At 40.3% G+C, this 24749-nt stretch overlaps 1 protein-coding gene across 10 annotated transcripts in view; it reads left to right on the forward strand.

Annotated features, from left to right (window-relative positions):
• Positions 1 to 24749, forward strand: part of ptprsa (protein tyrosine phosphatase receptor type Sa) — a 222281-nt gene that overhangs the window by 133719 nt on the left and 63813 nt on the right. For 6 of the 10 annotated variants that reach the window (XM_087852747.1, XM_087852752.1, XM_087852750.1 and 3 more), the window contains 6 exons: positions 10056 to 10166; positions 12532 to 12543; positions 19956 to 20225; positions 20464 to 21045; positions 21588 to 21724; positions 21830 to 21974. In XM_087852747.1, coding sequence (XP_087708873.1) covers positions 10056 to 10166; positions 12532 to 12543; positions 19956 to 20225; positions 20464 to 21045; positions 21588 to 21724; positions 21830 to 21974 — 1257 coding nt within the window. The remainder of the gene's footprint in view (positions 1 to 10055; positions 10167 to 12531; positions 12544 to 19955; positions 20226 to 20463; positions 21046 to 21587; positions 21725 to 21829; positions 21975 to 24749) is intronic. The other 4 variants (XM_087852749.1, XM_087852751.1, XM_087852755.1 and 1 more) reach the window with 1 other exon arrangement.

Genomic DNA, 24749 nt, shown 5'->3' on the forward strand with positions numbered 1-24749 from the left:
GGCCAGATGGTTACAGACTTTAATAATTTTTTAAAAACATATTCAGAGGATTGTTTAACGAAACAGCTGGGGTGTTCTGTGGAAAAAAATAATGCCACATTTGATAATATGAGGAAGACAGCGGCATGTTGAGATATATTTAGGTCATTGTCACCCTAATCTGATCAAGCCCTGGCTGACCAAAGCTTAGATGGGAAGCTTATGGCCATTAGGTTGCATGCCCGTAATACAGGTGGATTTGCCGTTGTAATTGAATATTGGCTGGCCTTGTGGACCCAGCCTGCCTGGCCTTCCTCAACAAAGTTTTAGATTTTCATTCTCATGCCTTTTATATTCACAGATTAGAAATTGTAAACCACTACAAACCAAAGAATCGCATTTGTTTTCTCTCTGTGTGTATTTGTTTCTCCTTTATCCACCATCCTCCTCATTAAACTTATTGTTTTCATCTCCTTCTCAGTTTTTTGTCACACTGGCTTTCATAAGATCCTCCCCTTTTTTAAACCTGCTTTATTAACCTTAACCTTACTCTAACCTTAACCTAACTTTGACCTTAACCTCTAACCTTCAACTAGTAACCTCTTAACTCCCGACTAAAATCCATCTGAGCTAAAGCAAGATAAACCAGCTTCCTGCAGCCTCTAATCAAACTCTAACTTTATAACAACGTAACCTTCCCAGCCCCATTGTCCTTTGTCTTGTGATCGCCTATATTTATATGGTCTCCAGAGTTATTGCAGACATGAATAAATTGTCACTTTGATTTTGCCTGGTTTTTCAATGACTCTAAGTGATCACCGTGGCACAGTAACACTGTTTGTGGCTACGAAACGTTGAGTCTTTACAGACTAGGCAAATCTAGAACATAAGAGATTTTCCCTGATTTTCCACTTTAATCACAATGTGAATAAATGTAGCAATAAATTAAACTCCAGTACAGTAAATGTCAACAAATGCTTATGTTAAAAACATAAATGTAAACTTTTTGATGTAGAAATATATAACACAGTCCAATAGAGCAAAAAGGAGCATTGTAAACCAGGCAGAACTTCAAACTCAGTGACTGAATCCTAATTGCTGGTATCACGAAAGATGGCACAAAAATGTAATAATCTGACCGGAAGGTGCTGAACATTTTCACAACTGAACGTATCACACCCCTCGTTGCACTGTAAAAAGTATGGAAAATGCAGGGCTGAGAGTATATTTTTAAAAAATCCAACAGATTTATGTGTGCATTTCAAAATCAACAGAAACAGTTGCAGTTTCACTGTCAGCTTAATAAAGCTATAAATATGCCTGATTCTGTTTTATATGCCTTAGTCGTTGTGCAGCCCCACAACCATCACTTTGTAATCAAGCTTCTTCCACTACTCATTAGACCTGTCAGTAACAGTGGTGGGAAAAACAAGGTGTAGTTAAACAGACCCTCATGATGTCAACGTATAACAGTCCAAAAGCAGAACAAGTGTCCGTAACACTGCCGAGGAAAAATGTCACACTCGGGAAAATATCATCAAAACTTACTTAAACGGATCCTCTGTATTTTCTCTGGGCAGTATGCATGACTGCATGCCTATACATGGGCCAAACCTCTAATGTTAGGCTCAGTGGATAGTGAGAACCCTTGATCCTTAGCCCTGTGGGTGCAGGCAGTCTATGCCAAGTAGGAATAACCAAGGGCACATTGTTGCCATGAGTCATCCTTTGATTTTAAAAATGCAGGCTAAGAGAGAAGCAATACTGCGGATACACACACACACACAAAAGCAAACAAACTCTAAAACTGGGTGAAAGAGAGAAAATTAATAGAGCCGCTGAAGCAAGAAAACAAAAAGGAATTATGAAAAACAGTCAAGAGTGGAAGGACAGTTTAATTTGAATTTGAAGGGGTTTAAGTTAAGCTGGCTCCCCTTCCCACACCCAAAGCTGTGCCTGTAAGGGAAGCATTTTACAATGCAACATTTCAAACTACACTTAAAAAGCCCACCGGCCAGTGACTGGATAAGCTCAATATTTTATTGTCCCTAATGGGACATTTGGCTTGCAGTCAGCCACGTAACACAATACAGCCTCACAATAAACAAAGATAGAGAAACATACAACTCGCAGTGAAATGAAACAATTGGAAAAGGCAGGGAGATTGAATGACTGGGGATATGGGATGAAACTTGAGGTAAAGAGCCTATCTGTCACAGTTAAACAGGTTTATGACTTGTAGGATAAATAAGAACTTCAGCCTGTGTGATTTAACTTGCGGTTGCCTGAAGGCACAACCTGAAATTCTTGCTCAGTGGAGAGTCTTCCTCCGCTTTTAACATGTTAAGGTTCAACGCTAACGTGGATGCTCAGTACTGAATAGTTGCAGTTTTTACGGACACCTTGTTCAAGTTCAGCTGGCTGGAAAAACGCCGCAGGAGCATAACTTGTTAACCCAAGAAACCAAACCTCTCGTGCTTGCCTCATCACCCTAAGTTACAGCCACGACCGAAGGCCAAAAAGACAGCAGTAGGTTAGCGCGATAAAACTCCCCATTGTTTTGTGATACCGGCAGTTAGATTGTTTTCTTTTTCTTTTAGCCCCCTTATATGTACAAGATTACCCAATGGTTTAATCACCAAGTTTGAGTGACCCATCTAACCCAAACACCTCCTCTAACTATTGCTAATATTAACCTTGAACTTCACTGATGTTGTGTCTTCATTTTTGTGTCTCCTCCAGTGGGTACCCCGATTCGAGGTAAGATGCTTAACCATCACGATAAAAACAGGAGAAAAATAAAAGACTTTAACTGACACATAATCAAATATAACCACTTCTAATTCCGCCAAAGTGAATAAATATGGGAAATAATCAGGGCTTTCCTGGTTTTAAAAAAAAATTACAACCTTTTTCTCTTCCCGCTTTCATTAAGACCCCATTTGTGTTCATGTTCTGTGTCACATTCGTCATGTATGTTTGATACTCCCATGTTTAATGTCAACACTGATGTGCTATTCTTCCACCTGTGTGTGTGTGTGTGTCAGTGTGTTCTGTGTTTGTGTCTTCCTGTTATTATTAAAAATCAGGAAACTTTAGATTAAAAGAGCAAACAGATGAATGGTGAGGCCTGTGAGCTCTGCTAGGATTTGTGTTGGTTTTCCTTTTGTTTTGTTTTTTTACCTCTGACAATAAAGTTTTAGGTCATCAACAGGTTCACGGCAGAATGGTTGTTAAAAACAGTTTTTTCCTCCAGCCGTGCTTTGATATCCTCCTCATTTGTGCATAAACCGCAAGGACGCTAACCTCATCTTATATATGAATGCACCTCCCTGAAAAAGCTAAGATATCAGGGGCAGCAAAAGTTACAAAAGTTGCTTTAACTCCCTCATGTTACTCTACGGGATATAAACCTATAACTGCAAATTTAGGAAGGCTGCTGAGACAATGCCAGCATGGGCATCCTTTTAACATACAAAAGAACTGCTTTTATAACTTCAGAGGATGAATAGACGAATGGAAGGATATCAAGGTAAGAATGGAAGGACACAGGTGTGAAGCGGTGTGACTCCTGTGAATTACACAAAGGCTTTGTTCAAATAATTCTTCTTCTCCCCTCATTTTTTCCCCCCGGACATTTCAACTTTCCTTTGTAATTATCTATCCCGCTTTATAACTGAAACATTCAGTCTCGGTTGATTCAGCGGGGTTGTTGTTAAACGCTTTTGTTCCACAGGCTGAGCAGGTGAGTGAATATCTCAGTTTCCCATGGTTGTCCATGTAAGCAAGGGAATAAATTCAGCTCGTGTTTTTGATTTATATATTTATTTATTCCCCTGAGTTCCCTGATGAAGATAAGTGGAAGAGCATGGATGGATGTGTGGATGGATTTAGATGTTATGATAAATAAGGGGAAAACCCCACAGTAGGTCCAGAGGTCCTCCATCCTCAATCGTTTCACACAACCAGCGCATGGAAATATTTTAAACGGTACCATGTTGTCACACATATTAAAGCACATCACAAGAGTCGGCAGTCCAACGCAGCCAAACCAAGCCCTCCCTGCATCTTCTCGGTTAATTAAGAAGGCCTCATAAATCATATTGTGACAAATGTAAATTGTGAACTCTGCATTTGCATAATGACTTAAGCAGCTTGAAAAAGACGATTTTTCACCCATTGCCAATACTGACCTGCTGTCAGGAGTGTATGCCGCATATGTAATTACAAAACAAATTGGGTAGGAGTTGGAGGTGGACTGAAATTATAATGGAAGACTGAGGCGTTTGAGAATGACATGTTCATGCAGGTGTTCTGTGTACAGATCTTTAGGGAAAGCATTGTTGTCTCACTGCCGAGTCGTTTCTATTCCACTCCGTGATAGAGTTGATTCCCATAGTTTGCAACTTCAATTAATTTTAGTTCCATACGAAGCCGCGCAGGTGCCGGCCTTGAGGTAAGCGATCGCTGTATAGGTAGCTCTACTCCCTACCTGCTTCATTACTAATTTCACGGGAGCGTTACAAGCCACCAGATGGGCTCTGACAACAGTGGCATCACACGTGGAGCCTCATGCTGGTGCGATCACAGCATAATGACCTTGGGGTGGTGGCAGAGCGTTGCGGAGTGACAGCCAGGACACAGACAAAGGGGAGAGACAGTGAGAAAATGGCAAGTCCAGACTTGGCTGCCATGTAGCGCTACTGGCTGTCTTCATTTATGCAGTTATTAAAGCTGCGGGTACACAGCTGAAGTCTGTAACTTCCAGCGTGTTGTCATTTATAGCTGCAAACAGAATTGATGTCCCATAACTCAGCAGTTCTTTGTTAATTGTGCAGTTCTGTTTTCTGAAACAGCTGTCACAAAACTTCAATTAACCGACAGTTTGTGAAAATGAAAAACAAAATTTTGGTTTGCTTTGGTTTGTTTTTTTGTTTTTTTTGCTTTATACACCTCAGCCGTAAAAGGTTGATGGGGAATTATCGTCACCCTGCCGAGCTGGCAGACGGGTGGGCAGGCGAATAGTGTGGACACCCAAGGTTGTGAATGTGATAACAAGAAGTACAGCTACTAAAAATCTCAAAAGATTTTGAAGTCAGGGTCAGGTCAGAGGACAGCATTTCTGAAAAGCACCTAGGTTTTTCACATTTAAACCATAGGTGCATCTTGAGGGGTAGCACTGGCTACCCTTAGAATTTTCTTTTCAGGTGTGGCCTGAATACCTTTCTCAGTTATTAAACACATGTCTTTATGTGTTTGCACTTTCACATGGTAAGCATACAACATTTGAAAAAGCTGTCAGTAGAAAGTGAGACATTAAAGTTTTATTGGGATTGCAGTCTGCACTCTCGTGCATGCAGATGAGTTTAATGCATGTACTAGTGAGGTTATTGTGTTTGTGTGTCCGTTCATACTGTAAGGTGCTAATTTGGGGTGTTAGTGAGAGCTGGCCAGCCGTTTTGTTCACCGCCTAAACAAATCTATCAAATCCTGCTGGAGCACACTAATTGAATTACACAAATGGGACTTTGGGGGGGCACACATGGCAAAGCTGCTACAAAGCAGCGACTGGGGTGGGCAGACCACAGCTTTAGGCACTTTCTGAAATTAATCAACCATGCTGGCTCCTCCTCGCCCTCCTTTTATCCCCTCATCTGTCTTTTTGTTTTTCTATGCCTGTCTGTCTTTTTAACTCTTCCTCCCACCCTTCTTTTATTTTTATGGGGTTTTTAGTCTCTTTTTTTTCACTTCACCTCTCATAAAGGAGAATTTTGTTCCACTCATTTTTCTCTTCTTTTCCACATCTCAGTTTGTGATTTTTTTCCCACCCAGTCTTCATATTCTTTGCCATCAGACCTCGCCTTTTGGTATGTTCTGTGCTTGTTAGCTACAAAAAAGGACAATGAAGTCTGTGAAACATCTGAATGGTCCCTGTCTGTGAATAAGATCGCTCTCTAACCTTGACTTCTAGACAAATCTAGTCTGCTTGTAAGTTTTCGTTCTAAAATGATCAAAATTGTCATAAACTGAATAGGACAGCAAAAGATATCTGCTTTTAACAGTTTCTCATCAAGAGGGTTTGTCTCTGAATCAAAAACATGTGTTTGTTTGTCTTCTTTGTTATCGCACCTTGGCACCCCAGTCCTCTTCTTCAGGTCAGCCTGCAGCATGTGGCACTTTTAACCAGGGCAGCCGTCACAGCTGGGACGAATGCTCCATTACAGCCTTCTTTATCAAATGAATGAAGGCAGTAAACTTGCAGCAAGACAGTCAGAGTGAGCAGCAGGGGAGGTTGGAGGTTGTGGCTCTTTGTGGTCACTCAGACTTAGAAGATCGATCAACCTGGATAACTGATGTCATTAGGAGACTTAGCCACTTTTTTTCCCCTTAATGCTGACCTTAATATTGTGCCATGCATTAATCACTGAGTAACAGACCGACAGACAGGGTATCTTTTACTGCTCTGACCTAGTAAAACATGAATTATAACTCAGCAGAGGCAGTTTACTAATGATTATTGTAGCTGTTGAGCGGACAGCTGGAGCGCTGATCCATTCCCAGTACAGCTCACGTAGTGTCCTTGAAAAGTCAAGTGTCCTTTTTAAATGTCCTTAAATTAGAGAGCAAAGAAATAAAGTGGTAACCGCACAGTAGTTCTGTATTATGCTGGGCTGGAGTTAAAGTTGCACACTTACAATATCTATTCATTTATTTATTTCTATTTATTTATCTATTGCTATGAAAAGTGACATCACTCAAATGGTTAATCTGTATTCAGGACAGGACAAAACATTAAAAACAATATTTTTTTCTGTAGTAACTGGAACCGCAGCAGTGATAAACCTGCAAAAACGGATTTTGTAACTGGAGTAAAGTACGGTTTTTGTTTGCAGATAATATATAAAGTAAAAGTACCCGTGGTTTTTGTTCATCCAGACATGATTAGGAGCAGATTAGCACTAACACGAGTATTTTCTTTTCTGAAAAAAACCCTGTGATCTGTGTAGTTACAGCGGTTTTTATTTGTGATAAGGATTAACAGCTGGAGACAAGGAAGCCGTGGCATTAAGACCCCATATAGGATAAATTTAATAAGCATGTGGGCAACACTATAAATTGCTGTCTTTATCAGTAAACACCAAGTGTTTGAACAGACCCGGTGTGTGTTTTTCTTTGTGTTATGTTTGCGAAAGATAATTTTCAGCATTTATTTCATTTCTTGTGCCACTGGCCACTCGCACAACAGGCTGGCAGAGCAGACAGAGTGCATTATGCAAAACACAGAGTGCAGCCATAAAAAAAAAAAAAAAAAACACACAAAAAGAGAAGTGATAGGAACAAAAGGACACGTGGGTCTTGGTTTCTTGTGTGCACACATGCATGCTGCAGCTCCAGATAGGCCATCAAAAACATTTGTTGTCTTAATACCTTAATATTATCTGGCCTTAGACTGCCTGCCTGGTCACTGGTCATTGCAAAAAAGTAATATTATTATTTTTTGCTTCCTCTTTATGTGGTGAGAAAATTTAAATGAACTAAATCATTTACAAAAGAGCAAGCCATGGCTCAAGGAAAATGTATAACAAAGCGAACATGAAAAACTGTATTTAGCCCCGATTTTCAAAAGGCAAAGTCACAGAGTCAAATGGGGTTTTTAGTGTTTTCTTCCTAGAATTTTTAAGAAATACATTTTCTCAGTATCATGGGAGGCCTGGAGGCTATCCCAGCTGTCATAGAGCAAGTTATGACAACTTTAAGACAGAAACTAATAAATAGTGTATATTCCCCCTTCTCTGACATTGTCCCTGTACATTTGTTTTCTTTCGCATCCTTTCCTTCATTTGCTTCTCTGCTTTCAAGCATCTTGTGCTTGCCTTTCTCTCCTCCCGAACTTTTTCTCCCATGTTCTGCAACTAGAAAGACTCTTTTGTGTGTTCTTCAGAGCTTCATATTGAAATAATAGCTCGAATGTGTAATGAAGCCAGTAGGGGCTTGGAAACAATAGATAATCCTACCTAGCATGGTGTCTCGGAGCAAATGAAACTCCCCGTCTTCTCTCAAAGTGTATTTTTTCTCTCTTTGCGCTCCCTCTTTGCCAGAAATTTGTGAACAACACCAAATGTGGTTAATAGTTGGCTCTCAGTGCATCATTGAGATATCGGTGGTCGTATTTTGTTTGCTGTCAAATTACACGTGATCGATTGCTGTTTATTTTTTACTAGAGGCAAATGATAAGTAGCCGCCGACAGCACGTGACATAGAACATCACTTGTTATTCAACCGTGTGGTAACAGTTAACAACCAGGGGCTTCCAGCGATTTTATAATTCAGCGCAGTGAGTGAGGGTGACAAGCCGCTGGCAGAGCTTTCTGGAAGCGTCCACCTGGAGTTGAACTTCACACAGTCCTTACTTTGTGGTCTCCCTTGTGCCGAGGCACTCAGCTTCTGAGCGCATTCCAACCCACCTGCCACCGCGCTGGCATTTGCTGTTCCAAGTGCACATCAAACAAATCCAAATCAGATGCTTGCATAAACCCACGGCGAAGACTGTGCCACCTGCACTCTGCAGGTAGATTTTTTCATTTGGTTCACGAGCTGTGTGCCAGGAACAGTTTCCCCGTGAGGGATGAGGATGATCTGAGTTTTAGATTGAAATGAAGAGATGCTAAAAAGAAAAAATAGAGCGCCATAGATTGTTGTGGCTTCGTGTCTTTATTATTGTTTTGAAAAGCAAAAACTGACCCAAAAGTATAAAATAGTCATGAGGGAAAGTGAGTTATCTTTATAATTAAGCAGGATCAATGATCTCATTTGTGGCACAGCTGAAGCACCTTATTAGGCCAACGTTCCAGAATAGTAGCCTTGTTCAACACTGTGTTCAATCTACTTTGCTGATGTGATGGAGTAGGTTATGGTATATTACAAAGCATCCAGGGAAGCTGCTGGCATATTGATGCTTCCTGGCTAAACGTTAACGAGCAATGGTGCTGTGTTTGTCAGAGAGGCCTCGGCTGCAATCTGTCTGCTGAGCCAGCCAGAAGCCCTAATGATATCATCAGGAAGTGCCGTCAACAGCGCTCTAATGAGGAATGATCTGACGCCTGTTGTTTCACCTCCCTCCTTTGTCCCTTGCACCTTTTTCTTCAGTGTCGCCAGGCATTTCGGTTTACTGTATTTGCGCATAGTATATAAGAAGCACTGCCGGTGAGAAATAATGTGTGAAAGCAGCTCAAAGGCGTCTGTTTTCCAACGCATAATGATGACAATAAGCGAGAAAAGAATGGGGGTCAAAGAGAGCGGCACGCAAAATAGAGTAAATGTATAAGCGATTAAAATGCTTAGGAATTCAAATAACTGAATAGCAATATTAAAACCTGAATATTAATAATAATAATGCTTTATTGTATGTATTCGTTTGCACGGTTGTTTGAGCATTTGTCACAATTTTGATGAGTAGTTATCACATGATAGCAGATGGGCTGGAACGCTGTGGATGTGTGGACATTTTCTCATAAACTCTCCCCCTGCACCAGCGCACACACACACACACACACTAACACACACCCACTCTCCTCTGATGAGCGTTATGCAAAGGGTGATTTACTAATCTCATGGGGTTTACAAGACCATCTCAACACCCTTTCTCCATTACCTTTCATCATCCTTACATCATTACTTTGTTGCACTTTCTTTGTAAGCGATCTCACATCTTACACGAGTTGCATAAACCAGCCTACTGTAGCTACAAATCCACTGTGACTGATTCAGTCCACATTTTTATTCATTTATTTCCCCCCTTCTTTTTAATCTGTGGATGGCTGAGTCTGGAGTGGAAGCCAGTTTGTCATGCCAATCTGCATAAGCATTGCGGAGAGAAGCAGATCTTGACAAAGTGGTCCTGAGAAATTCAAGATACCCACCATTAAGAAGATTGTCTGACTTCTTCATGCACCGTCACAGACAGATTGACTAATCATTTCCTCTCCGCTTCCTGTCTCTCTGTCTTTTTCCTTCTTTTTTTTCCCCTGCCTCTTCCCCTCCCCGTCTCGTCTTTGTTCGATGTCGTCGTTTTCCAGGTGCCTTGCAGATCGAGAACAGCGAGGAGACGGACCAGGGGAAGTACGAGTGTGTGGCGTCTAACGTGGAAGGCGTGCGCTACTCGTCCCCTGCTAACCTTTACGTGCGAGGTAGGGAGCAACCCGGTCAAAGAATCAGGCCAAGAAAACAAAACGAAACAGGAAGAATAATAAAGAAATAAAACATCTACCCATTCTAACTAAAATAACTTGACAGTGCAGCTCAGCCATAAACGGCATTACTGTTGAGCTTAACAAATGATAACTGCTTCCATTCTAGCCTAGTTGTATTTGCACCAAATGTATTTTGCAAAATAGTATTACCCAAGTAGTGTCAATATTTTAGCACTGATAGTATTGCCTGCCCGTAAATGTAATTTCATATGCACTGAAACTTCCAGATGTAAAACTATAATTGACCAACTAATGTTCTTCTCTGTTATGATGTTATGCTCCATTTTTTCTTTTAATGCCCTCCCCTACTCACTCGGAAGGAAATGTGTAGCACAACAAGCCGTATGTCTTTACTTTATCGGTTGTAAGACACCTTTTACCTGTAACTGTGTGCCCGATCAAATGTTTCCCGCGCTGTCAAAGTCGGAACCCAAAAAGAGTCCGGAAGGACGTCTTTTTGATTAGTTTTTTACAGGTAAAGGAGCACAACGGTAAGTCTCAGTCTTGATTGCGTGGCGAGGTATTATCGCCCGCCAATCAAAACCTCAACCCCTCAGCCTTCTCTAGATTTGGAGGAGGAGAACTGAGTAGGCTGCTCTGTTTAAAAAGAGAAAAAAAAGATTATAAATAGTATACATCCTCTATTCCTTTGTCATGCTGTTCTGGAGCATAAATCCATAGTATTCCCATGTTTCTTCTTTGGTGTATTATCTATAAAGGCTTTTACAGTCAGTAGTAATTTTGGCTGGAATGTTCGAGCAAAGCGAAGATATAAAAAACGATCAGTCACAGGGAACATAGAGTTTCATAGGAAACAGACAATGAAGACAAAAGCGTACTCTCCACCACTAATGCTAAATGACAATGGATCCCTGTTGAGGGAGCTTTAATAAATTGAAGCAGATGCATTTTCGACATGGTTTATTTATACTGTGCATATTAAATAAAGATGCCTCCGTATCTACTCAGTTTGTTCCCTCTGCTGTGTACCAAATAACTTTGTTCCCAATAAATAATTCACTACTCTGACATTATAAAATGGGTCAGGAAGCTGCTTTTTCATTATTATTGCTATTATCATACCCTGTGAAGTAGCAGCATAGGAAAGGGAAAAATTCCACTGTGAAGAGCTGAAGGTAAAAAAAAAAGGGTTCATCAAGATTAGTTTCTGTTCTTGCCAGTGTTTATCCTGGAGGCGCATGCTGTCTCTTCTGTGATGCAGGCAATGTCAAGTAGCTATCCACCTTGCTAATACGTAGCATAGTAGGTGTTAAAAGGGTCATTGAAAATTCTAGTCAAGTACTCTACAGGCATCATTAGATACTGATGAATAATTATGGGAACACTTTGTTGACACAGCACCGGGATGTTCAGCAGCTCCTTTGGTCAAAACATATATATACATAAATATATATATTCCGTGATATCATCTCCAACAATTCATGCAGTCTCCATGAACACTGGCTCCATCAGCATGCCTTTAAAAGAGTACACAAGGGTCATAAATACTTAAGTACTTTCACGCTATGTAACACACTTGTTATGCTTTGATGGTGTCGACCTTTGTCTGTTTTCAGTTAACTTTTGTCAATCGATTCTTGATACTTGATGTTGACTATGTTTTGTTCACAAAGCAAAATGCACTTGAGATTAGCAGCTGCGGTAGGGACCAATTAAGAGCAGGAAATATATACATATATAAAAATCCTAAATTAAGACTGCAACCCGACTGAAGGCCCAACAATGGCGCTTCTGATTGGCTTCCAATGGCATTTTTAGTGGGACTGCCTTAAACTGCAGCTGCTAATTTCATCCCAAACTGTGTCTTTTTTTTTTCTTCTTTTCAATCTCTCATTTGTTTTTTTTTCTCCTTTTTTTGTTTTCTCTTGATTTTGTTTCCTTCTCTAATAAAAGCAAGTACGGCCGCAGCAGGAGCTTCTCCTCGTGGCTATAAGAAGCTTATGAAATTCTGAATTATGAGAATGGAACGCTTGATGTGACTCCAGTGGCGCCTCACTTCCTTTTTTTTTTCTTACCAGGCGACAGTGCGGCCACTGGGGTGAATCTGATTGTTTTGGTTCAAGTTTATTTACGGGGGTGGGGCAGGCAAGTGTACTTTCAAGACGGGTTTCACTGATAGCGGGGAAAGGGAAAAGGAGGGGGAAAAAAAGATGAAAGAAAAGGGAAATGTAGCTGCAGCTAAACACCTTGAGGTGGCTTTTTTTACTCTCTCTGTGTTTCCCCTATTTTTCTCTTCTCCTCATGTCATTGTGTTCTGCATCAACCCCTTTACATCCCTCAGAGCTTCGAGAAGGTTGGTGTGTTTTTTCTTTTTTACTTTTTTTAACCCACGTTAACAAATAATAAATTCAACATGTTGGAAAGAAAAAATTTTAGCTGTATTTGCCTATTTCAGAGCTCAATTGATTACTAATTTGAAGAGATACTAATCAGCTGATCCAAACTGCTAAATGATTATGAAAGAAATTTTGATTTCTTTTCAAAGGAAGAAATGATGAAAGCAAACCCGATTAGCTCGGGTCTTGTTAATTTACTTTTATGTTTGCATTGTGGGGCCTTTTCTCGTTTTGCATCCTTTGGTATTGCTTCTGCATCTAAAGGCTTTCTTGCATGTGCTGAGTGGAAATGCAGCGTGCGGAAATAACAGGACCTGTTGCATGATGGGAGAATGTAACTGCGCTTGCATGCCTCTTCAAAAGCCGTTTGGCCGCAGTGCTCTTTTTGTTTCTGCATTCCTTTTTTTTTTCTTCAGTTCTCTTTCTTTGGTTTTGGTTGTATTTTCCCTAACACACCCCTTTTTTGGCTTACCTTTTTTTTGTTTTTCCCTTTATTTCTTTATTTTTGTGTTGTGATTATAGTGTTGTGTTGTGCGTTTTCCTTTAGTTCCTTATCTATTGGTGACCCTTTTTTCTGTTAAAACATCAGTCTCTTTTTGTGGTTTATTTGTCGATGAGATTTCTTTTTTTCAAAAATGACGCTGCTCTGCTTCTTGGGTCTCGGAGTGCAAATGCAAATGTCGAATGAAATAATAAGTGTGTATACAGCCAGTGTTCCTGTCATCTTGTTTATAGCGATCCATTACTGGAAAAATTAGACCTGATTGGGCCTGATTGGCTTCCATGGTGATTTTAGGCAGCCATTAAGGGATGCCATTTACAGTGTCGTGTGGATCAATAACAATATAATGAGTTCGACATCAAATTTGCTGTTGCTTAGCGGGTGCTCAGAGATACTTTTATTTTCAAATGGCGGCAGCTAGAATGTGATTGGTTTTGTTGAATGACTGCTGTTTGTGTTCCCTCGCAGTCATGACACTCCATCAAATTATAATCTATTATTCAAAAGCCCTCCTTCCCTTGTGCACATACGCACACACACTCCCTCTCTTTTCCTCATGGAATATTGATATCCAGGTTGATGAAGCTTCTAAAAAGCGCAAGAAAATGGGCCGTATTTGTACCTTTCATTCGTGTTATTGTCCTGGCACAAAAAGAAGAAAGTGCTAAATGAATTGGAGATCAATGCAAACGTTGTTTTCTGCTTAACTGTAGATTTGATTGGCTTTGTGCAATAATCAGATCTTTACTGAACTCCATGTCACGCGGTTTTGGGAACTATAAACGTGTGGATTTCATAGCTCCGCTAGTCTCGAGAATATTTAAGATAGATCTACTGGGTTTTTAATGGAGCAATGGCTTTATGTTAGAGGTGTTACATGGAGTTAAGAGAGTCTGGGCAGATCAGGAATACCATTCTTTCAACTAGAAGAGATGATGCACATTCTTAGTACCAGTCTCTTTTTGGGGTTTTCATGTGTATCAGTCACCAGGGACTAAACCAACATATCTGAAAGTCATAAAAAGGACTACTACCGCAACAGCAAACTCATTACCAGATTACATGCTTTGGTATCAGTCAGTCCTGAGTGTATATATGATTTTCTCAGGCAACACCATATACCAAATTTATCCAGAAACGTTGTGTTTTATCTGTCTATCTACCAAATAGCCAGATTATTTTAATTAGCCTTTTTTGTTAAGTATAAACTACTACAAGCCCAAATATCAAAAATAACCCCTCAAAGATTTAAAATTTAGTGGACGTAGGTTTTAATCCCAAGCTACAACACCTATTCCATTCCTCTGAAATGCACAACCCATCCTTTGTCCTTAAGTAAAGTCATAGGACTGATATATGCAATTAACTCAGCTCTACTAGTTATTATGGACAAAGTGGAGGTTTTCCCTTCCATTACCTCTATTTACCAGTTGGCTGTCAAAGAGACTGTAGCAGTATGGTCTATGAAAGTGTTCACAAAGTATGCTAAAACCACGCAAAAGAAACAGAATAAACCTGGCTGTGTCTATATTAAGTCTGTAGCTCTTACTTGAAGTGCTAAAAATAACAGTGATGCAGAAAGACTGCGCTGTTCTGTACGCATGTGCATGTTTACCCTCCTACGGTGGTATCTGCTTGGTTTTGAATGTGCTTGCATGTCCTGCTATGCATTTGTGTGTACTGTTGGGAAAGAAAGCTAGATTACACCTTACGTTCTCACTGGCCAAAGCAAAAATCCTGCCATCTCTATTAGATGTTTGTCTCAAGGAGTCCCCCGAGATAATACCCACTTTTAAAAAAAACATGTTGTTTTCAGAAATCTTCATTTTTCAGACAAAGCAAATGTTGTATAACCTCCTTATGCTATGTATACAAACATACTTTCTTTCAAAATCAGAGTAATAACAATCATTGTAGGTATATTTAAAGTGAGGGGACATACTTGCAGTATCATTTGGCTGCTTGTCATCTACTTGTAGGACAATAGAAAAAGAGTGATTTGCTTTGAAATCCCCTCAATCTACTGCTTGCTATTATTAGATACCCCTGCCACGATTCTTGTCAGGTTCCTTTAGGTAATAATTTCCATTCTGATGAGCCACCCATAGTGACTGTTTAGCACTGGCGCAGCCGAGGTATGTTAATACAGACCGACCCCCGTGGCTTATATGTAAATGCCCAAGGCCTCTCCCAGGCAAGTGTGACTAAAGGATCTCTATACTGCACCTGTGTCCTCAGGCAGCAAGAGGGTGTAATCTCAGCTTCAAGGTGACACTAAAGGCTGCACATTATTTTGGCTTCCCCCCTCATTTTGGGGCAGCAAAACCTGCCTCACCAAAATGGCCGATAATGTCCACCTTCTGACCTCTGTTTTTTGGCACAAATCCCTCCACAACACTGCCCACTATTAGAGTTAGTGCAGTACTCTGGCATTCTCTCTCGACTGCTTTTCACCTCGTCCAGTGTAAGGCTTCTTGTCTTTCTCTCCACATTGGGGCTTGAAACAAGATTACATGTTGTTAGTACACTACGTTTGGTTTGTTTTCTCTTAATTCCAAATGGGCCGGCTGGGCTCCTGGTCTCTGTGAATGAGGAGCCTGTCCATGCAATTGGGATTCTTGCTGCTTTTTTTCCTATGTTTCAATACATTTGTGAGGTAGTGTAGGAGAAGGTTTCACACACATGCAGACAGCTTATCTAAGCTTATCATAGCCTTACTCAGAACATTAAGTCGTATCGCACCAGGCCCGTGTCCGGTCAGTAATATCAGTGACCCATTTGCATGTGACATTGACATTTAGATGTAGAATTAATGTTGTGTTTTCCTTAAGATTTAAACATTTTTCTGCAAATCTGGAGTCAGAACTGAAGGGATCTTCAGCTCTTGATCTCCTGTAGTACCTATAGACCAAATTCACTTACCTGTCTTACACACGGTGACGCTGTAGACAGGTAGACTCACCTGCATATCATTTATCAGTAGATTGCCCAGTACCAGGAAGCCTTTAAGCAAGGATGTTTTTGCTTATTGGCTCCGTGAATTGAACATTATGTCACACACCAGCCACAGCCAAAAGTTGCCAACATTTGGCAGGTGACTGGTGTTAGATGCCTGACACTATAGGTACTCAAAGGTAAACAAAGACATGTTTATGTGGGGAAACCTCATTCACTCAGCCACTACAGCTCCCGGTCCATTGGCTGACCTGAGCCCCAGGGAGAGAAGCGCTCCCTCAGACACTCTTTGATTGGAAGTTTCCCCCAGATAACCTTGTTTCCCCTATTGAGTTTTCACCATTATTTTGGATTGGAGACCAAAATTCAAGATAAAAAACAAGCAAAACAAACAAAAAAAACATCTAATAGTATTGATGCATACCTATTTGTTGAACACAGCTGCACTCTGGTACTGTCTATGCTGTTCGGACGTAGTTCTTTTTGTGGATTTGTTCAGTTTCATTTGTTTACTTTAATTTGATTTCGTGTGTGTGTGTGTCTGGAACAATGCTATATTTGGGAATGGATGGCATGCTTGGACGGGCTTGGGTGACATTTTTTTTCGATTGTATTGGTTATCTGGTGTCTGCCCAAATGGATGGGGGCGCACCTGTACATGTCACTCATGCCGTAGCCACACCCATGCATGTCCGTGTGAGGAATGGGCTGCCCTTTCACCTTTGTTGTTCAGTTAGGACATTTTTGAAAAATAAACGCAGTTATATATTTTTTCCTTTTATCCAATTCAACATGTTTTTCGAATAATCTACCCCACTGACGTTTTTGAGTCTGTTTGTTTAAAAAACAAAGTGTATCTCAACTGGATCAGGGTAGAACAGGCTTTTATAGAGCCACAGTTGCTTCTAATTAAAAAAAGACTTTTTTTGTTCAATTGTAAAAATTCAGAGATTTGATATTTTTAAGAACAGACCTTTGTGGTCTATTTTTACAGTTGGTAATTTTGTGCTCCACAAGAGAGCTTTTTTTTTCTTTTTCCTTTTTCTCAAAAATCAGTAATTACATTTTTGCCCTCAAGGTTAGGTCTTGTCTTGGCCAGGGTTGTAGAGTTGTGGCCGGTCACAATAAACTATTGTTAGGATGTACACAGAATATCTAAGATGACAGAAAACACAACACGGGATGCAGAAGGTTCATAGTCTGCAACTGGAAGGACTGTCCATGAGAGACTGTCCATTGTTACATGAGAGCAAGACGCATTGGTTTCTAAGACTGAATATGTAACGGCTGCTACATGTTAGAGATCATGTAAGCTCCCAGGTAAAAATCCCCATAGAGTGTGTGTAGGTGATATTTGTGCCTTACTTTGTTGGAAAAGTTCAACTGTCTCATGCAACGATCATATGAATCCCATTTGGATCGACACGGTGTGCTTTTGGAATGCTACCTATCCTTGACGCCACTCTCAGTCTCCCCCCTCCCAAATCTCCCCCTCAGTCTCTGCGTACCACCTCCACACACATCACACCTACCCATCCCAAGACTTCCGAAGTCACATTTGCATTGTTGTGCAAAGTTTAAGGTGGGGAGAGGGGGACGTGAAGTTGAGTCTTGATTTTAAGCCCCAGTGTGTGAGACTTCTGAACCCACTTTCAGTCATTATTTTTCTTTTTTTTTTCTTTTTCCAGAATCACAGTTTACTTATTCTATCCCCACTTATATCCTCCTCCTCCTTCCCCCTTTCTCCAAGAACCCCAAACCCCCCCTCTTCCCCTTTGCGTATTGTATAATTTGTCTGCGTGCCCATACTCTGCGCCACTGTATGTCTGCCCGTCTCCCTCTGTCTGTCTTGTCTACTGTCTTGCTGCTTGGGTCTGTTTGGTTCTGCCTTGTGTTTGTCTCTCGTCCCTGTCTTTTCCGTCTTGTCTATCTCTGAAGTCATCTCTTCCATTTAGTTCATAATTTTTTTCCTTCTATGCCTTTTTTTTACTTTCCTTCTGTCTCTTTAACCTCTTCATCCCAACAGACATCTTGACTTAGATGTAGATATTGTTAACGTTCATACATAGAAATTATAGAACCCTGTAACAGTCTGTGCCTTTTTTTGTTTAAATTAAACCAACGTTTTTGTTCAGATAAATACAAAGGAATTGTGCATGCTATAATTAGAGCAGTGCTCCAGCTATTGTCACCCACCCTAGATTAAGATAGGAAAGGAAAACCCAACATTTTATCAGTTTACAACTTGTGCTAATTTGTGTTAGCATTAAGCTAGCCATCCTCTTGCATGTTACTATCTCCTATCAAGTGTTTGCTGGGATGCCTCTCATAAACATGGTGTCTTTTGCTAAATCATGCTCTTTCACGCTCCAACTTTTGCATACTCTGCACAATCATTCCTATACCAATGCAAAAAACAAACAAAAAAACTGCACACATACTATATCTATATATACACATGTAAGTACACAGTACCGTTTACACCTTTCCGTGCACTTTAGGCTCATTATCAACCTCCTTCCACTCAGATCTCCAGTCCTATCCATGAGTTTTGAGGTTCTCCCTGTTTTTCTCTCTTAGCTTTCATTCTGTCCTAATTCAGTTACCTCTGTTTCTCCTTTTACCTCTTCTCTGTCTTATCCCCTGGATTTCTGCTCCCTGTTGATCCAGTTCTGTTTCCTTTCTTCAACACTCTGTGATAGTAGACTCTCTGGCTACAATTACTATAATTCTTTTTCTGTGTATTTCTAGGCACACAACTTGTTCCTCAATACTTATTTTGTGTTAACTGGGACTGCGATGTGACAATGTGCCACCATCACATTTTGTCACATTAGCTAAAGAGAAACAAAGTTTACACAGCACTGAAGCGGGTTACTCCCTTCCCCCCCTTTTACCCTCCTCCAACCTTCCCTCTATTTTTCTTCCTCTGTCACTCTTTGCTACTCTGTTGCCTTTCTTTCTATACTTCCCTCGGATGTCAAATCCTCTATCTTGTACTTCTACTTTCCTCTCCAATCGTCTTTTGTCTGGGCATGCTAGCGACCCTTCAGTTATATTCCTCTATGCATTTTATCTCAATTTTTATATCTGATTTTGTTATCATTTACTCCTTAATTTACCTCGATCTATTTATGCATGCTGTCTGTGAAACTGATAGCTGCATCTATCAATGGAACCGTGTCAGATCTTAATAAGGCTTTGTCCAGTGGATCTACCCTAAACCACAAAAATCTGATTAAAGTTTCTCATCTTTAAGCTAACCAGGAAGTAGAGGCAGGTGTCAAGTGGCAAACATATGCTAGAATGTGTTTAGTGACCTCATGGAGATGGTCAATAGTCAGTAACCCTACACTTCCTGTGCTGTGGGAGAGGCCTGTAATGGCTAACTTCTTGTTTGGCATGAGTGCCTGATAGGACAGGAAGTTCCAGGTTGCCATGTTGGTCTTATGTGATAACATTATCACATGGCCTTTACTACACACTCTCATACTTCGGGGATAGTTTACGCTGTAGTTGTATATTTGTCAGAAGTTCAGTCCCAAAGATGAGAAACTCGTAATAGATTTTTGTGTCTTTAATTGTGCTGTGATGGGTCAAATATTGGTCAATGGAACCTTGTTGCTATGAATCGTTGCTTAATTGTTAATCTATATTGTTGTTGAAGCAATTCTGTTAGTTTAGTTCCTTCTCATTATTTGTATTTTTTTGTTTATGTTTTAAAAAGTCTAGTTTATTTTGTGTTTCAGTTCACATTTACCATGTTGAACCTTTTGTGTTAAGTATTTTCTGGAGAAAGGTCCATTTTCATCGGCCTCTCTTGTTACCTCTCTCTCTCTTTCTCTCTCTCTCTCTTTTGACGCCCTTGCCCTCTGTTGTCATCCTCTCCCCCTTCCTCATGCCTTCTCCCAGTCCGGCGGGTGCCTCCTCGCTTCTCCATTCCACCAGCAAGTCAGGAAATCATGCCCGGTGGTAGCGTCAACATAACGTGCGTGGCAGTGGGATCGCCCATGCCTTATGTCAAATGGATGCTGAACGCTGAGGATTTGACGCCAGAGGATGAGATGCCAGTGGGTAGAAACGTTCTTGAACTGAGCAACGTTCGTGAGTCAGCCAACTACACCTGTGTCGCCATGAGCAGCCTTGGGATTATTGAATCTATGGCACAGATCACTGTCAAATGTAAGAGAAAACTGTGCTTGTGAAGACTGGTGCCAATGACCTAGATAGACTTCATAAGTTTAGTTAACATAGACTACCTATCGACATTATGTTCAGTTAAGTTTTAAACATACAGAAAATTGCTGAATTGCCAAAATGTTCCTGTCTCTGGAAAAAATGCCCAAACCTCAAGTGTGTTTTTATTCAAAGTTACGTTTTTTTTTTAACTGCTTTAATTTCTGTTTTTTTACCATAACAGCTCTCCCAAAGCCCCCAGGTACCCCCGTAGTTACGGAGACCACTGCCACCAGTGTGACCATCACCTGGGACTCAGGAAACCCAGATCCTGTGACATACTATATCATCCAATATAGGGCCAAGTCTCCAGACAGCAAATATGAAACTATGGACGACATCACCACTACACGTTACAGCATTGGCGGCCTTTATCCCAACACAGAGTATGAAATCCGTGTCTCAGCTGTCAACACAATTGGCCAGGGTCCTCCTAGTGAGCCGGTAGAAACTCGGACTGGTGAACAAGCCCCGGCCAGTCCACCAAGAAACATTAAGGCCCAGATTCTTCCCCAAAATACCATGATGGTTCAGTGGGAAGAGCCAGAGGAGCCCAACGGGCAGATTAAGGGCTACCGTGTTTATTACACCATGGATAACTCCCAGCCCATGAGCCTCTGGCAGATCCATAATGTCCAGGACAGCCTCATCACCACTATCCAGAGCCTAGTTCCTCAAGAGACCTACACAATCAAAGTTTTAGCATTCACCTCTGTAGGGGATGGACCTTTTTCAGAACCCATCCATGTCAAAGTACTGCAAGGAGGTAAGGACTCTATACCGACTGATATTTCCTAACTGGGTCAGCTCGGCTGCTGGTTTTGAAACTATGTATGATGAGCATCTGTTCAGTGTTCAGAAAATGTTGAAAGCACATTGTTAGGTAACTTTAAAGTAAGTCATACAGAAATTCTTCAAACGATATGGCCCCTAAAGCAGAAGGCTTTAGACGAATGCTGTGAAAATGGAAAATAAACAGTTGTTTTTTTATGAATCTGTTGCATCCTATATTTTCTGAAACTTTGAGCAGACTGTGCTCGGTGCCTAAGAGACATTGTTTTCTTTCCTGCTGTGCAAACTTCACATCTCCAAATGATGTTACAATATGTTTGATCATGATAGTCTGAATAAAAAAAAGCCCGATTTGAGAAAGAAGGATGAGCTTCAGGGCACATCCACTTTTAGATACCGCAAAATAAGTAAATTCTCATTAGCCTAAATATATTATTGCATTGGTATTTGGAGGAAACTTGTAACTAATTTCTAAGTAACCTATCCCACTACAAAGTCCTCTGCTGTGTTCTTCAGTTCCAGGTCAACCATCTAAATTCCAGGTTGGTGCTGTGTCCGATACCAGCATTCAACTAACCTGGGAACCCGCCTATGAGAAAGAGGGAATTATAAGTTATGAACTTCGTTATATGGAAAGCACTTTTGGAGGCCAGGTAAGAATCTTAGTGTTTGTTGGTTTTTACATTCAACAGACGCTTATCGGACGTTGCACGTCGTTTAAATTCAGACTTGTCCAAAGGCATATTTTTAATCAACAGATGAAGAAAACATTTGGACCCACAACATCATATGTTGTGGAAGGTCTCCGTCCCAACACAGAGTATCGCTTCTCCCTGGCAGCCATCTCTAACAAAGGCATCGGAGCCTTCACAAATGACATTACGCAGAAGACCTTGCAAGCGAGTATGTAGCCCTTTATTCAGTCTCCCGTCTAACTTTCTTTTCGCTAACAAAGAGGTTTTCCTATCTATGCCACAGTTAAAAAAAACATCATGACTGTACGCCTTTGTGGACCATTGCTACACTGAATACTAAATTGAATTTCTAATGGAGTTTTGTGTTTTTTCCCCTTTTCTCTGATGTCAGCGGTATCATCACTTATTCCTTAATAATGACTTCCTAATCACAGTTCAAAGCTGATTAAGACCACTTAGCAAACTGATTTAACTGTTGTTGAATTCTTGCCGTCTTTTGTGGATTCATATTTCTGTATTTGACCTTCGTATTGTTAACCTTAATGAACCAAAACAACGGCGGTATGTTCTACGTTGGTGGCAAGGTGGTTAAAAAGAAGCTACAAAGGGGTAAAGACTTTTCAAACTGAGTGTTTTGCAACGTTTTTGTTTTTAATTTGAGAATTATTTTATCTTCTAAATTAGCTGTGGTGCCAAAATGTGAGTGTACTCTGTCAAACATATTGAGTCTTTGTGGACTGACAATTTTGGCAGTTTTCTTTCTTTCCCTTTTCAATTTTGTTCATATTTGCTTCTCCTTTGTCAACAGCAAGTGCACTTCCCACGTGACAGAGACACAAAAAATGTCAGTTCTCCTCTGAAACCGCCAAGGCTCTTATATGAGCTGTATGTGTAGTAGCAACGTGAATTTAGTCACGAAAGACCAAAAAAAAAAAGAAAGTAGTAGTCGCCTAAATTACTAAAATGCCCACCCTCTAAATTTATAGCAGTCTGTTCTGCACTTATTTTTTTATTTTACTGATGGTAGAAACACAACTGAATTATTCAAACCATCCAGCTAAAAATAACAGCAGTGATATCATAGTGCACAGTGGTGGAGTCTGTGGGGAAAGAAAATACCCACAGTTTATCCAGTCAAATGCAGTAGTAGGTACAAGTAAAACAATGTATTAAATTCATTGTCTTTTGGGTTTATTATAAATAAAAAGCACAAGAGTGATGTGTATTAAGATGTAATGCATTAATGGTGAAGAACCTTGAAAATAGACCTGGATTTAAGGGATTACTGGTGGATCTGAGCCAGTCTTTGTAATAATAGAGAAGTCAAAAACGCATGCTTTGTTGGAGTGGCTATTGTTATTCTCAATAAACTGCATTGTGTAGATTTAGAGAAGTTGTACACCGACAAAGGAGAGCCATGGCGGGAGAGAGACTTCTTTTAACACATTTTCTGTTTCTACCAGTGCAACTTGTTGGCTGTATCCCCACATCTGGATGTGTGTGGGGGGGCAGCTTTGAAACAACCACGTCACAGTTCTTTTTGTTACTGCTAGGCAGCAGAGCTACACAAGCAGTGCATAGTCACTGAGGAGGGCGCCACCTGCATGCCATACTCACTCCTGCCCACTTGGGGTGCTGTTTTAAACCTAACACTGCACCACTGATCTTTAAGCAGTCCTGGCATGATAATACTCTGTGTTCATCCCTCTTTTGTCTTGGTGTCTTTTGAGTGTCTGTGCACATTTTCACCTATCATTGTGTCTTTGTGATTTCCTTGCCCGGTAAACCACAAGCTGATTGGATTGGATATGCCTCTATCTTCCTATCACATCCCTATTTCAGCTCTGTTTCCCTCTTTTTTGCCACTTGTTCCCCTGTGCATTGGAACAAAAGGTCCTCCTCCTTTGAATGGCTTGACATCACTTTGCTCACTTTGTGTCCTCTCCCTTTTATGTTGACTCTTTTGGAAAAGGTTTTCTGTTAGATGTTTTATTTATTTATCAATTTGTATTTATTTCTGGGTTCTCTGAAAGAGTATTGGTTTGGCATCATTCCAAACAGTAGCTTGCTACTCTTTTTGGCTTTGTTTTGAGGGGTGGGTGGGGTGGTGGTTCTCGTATGAACCGACAAAGCAAGTACAACACAAGAGACGAAGCAACACACGGCATATTTGCCTTTTAAGTAAATATGGGGCATAACAGGCTTAATTCTTCCTCTGAGTTGCTTCATCTATGCATTTTCATTGGATGATAACGATATCTAGCTGCCCATCTTAAAATTTAATACTACTCTCCTAGATATTTTTTATCAAACTCCGTTTTTTGTAAATATTGTGTCCCATGTAAGTTCTGCTTTCCATAATAGAGTTGATATTAAATATTATTCTAGCTTTAATTTTAAGGTTTATCACCGCAGGCACCAGAAAAATCAAAGAATAAGTCAGACAATGCAAAATATTTCCCAACACTACACATTAAATAACGTAAGCTTTTTCGATGCTCTGAGGTAAGTGGTTGTGTGGTTTAGAGATTCAGTCTGCCATAACATTTATCAAAGACCATCCAGTTTATAGTTTTTTGGGTTTTTTTCCATTAAACATATCAACAGCAATTGGAAAGCTACCTTAAGCCTTTTTTATGCTTAAAAATATTTAATAGCTGCAGTTCGGATGCTTATACAGCACAGGATGTCTCTAAATCTGTAGACATATACGGTATAAGTTGTATTAAGTGGCTTCATAATTGAGCTAAAATTGTCACTCTGTACAGCTGAAAAAGCTGAATGTGTTAAGGTCATTATTGACATATAGATGCAAAGAAGCAGATCTACCAGCGATTTAATAGCTTTTTTTTTATCTACTGAGTACACAGACACTAAAAACTGCTACACATGCACATATAATACTCCTACTTTACAGTATAATGAAGATTAAGTGGTTGCTTGACTGAACTTACCGCAGTTAATTTTAAAGATTAATAACTTG

Source organism: Neolamprologus brichardi, chromosome 15, assembly GCF_056152115.1.
Source record: "Neolamprologus brichardi isolate AB-2024 chromosome 15, ASM5615211v1, whole genome shotgun sequence".
In the NCBI taxonomy this organism is placed as follows: domain Eukaryota; kingdom Metazoa; phylum Chordata; class Actinopteri; order Cichliformes; family Cichlidae; genus Neolamprologus; species Neolamprologus brichardi.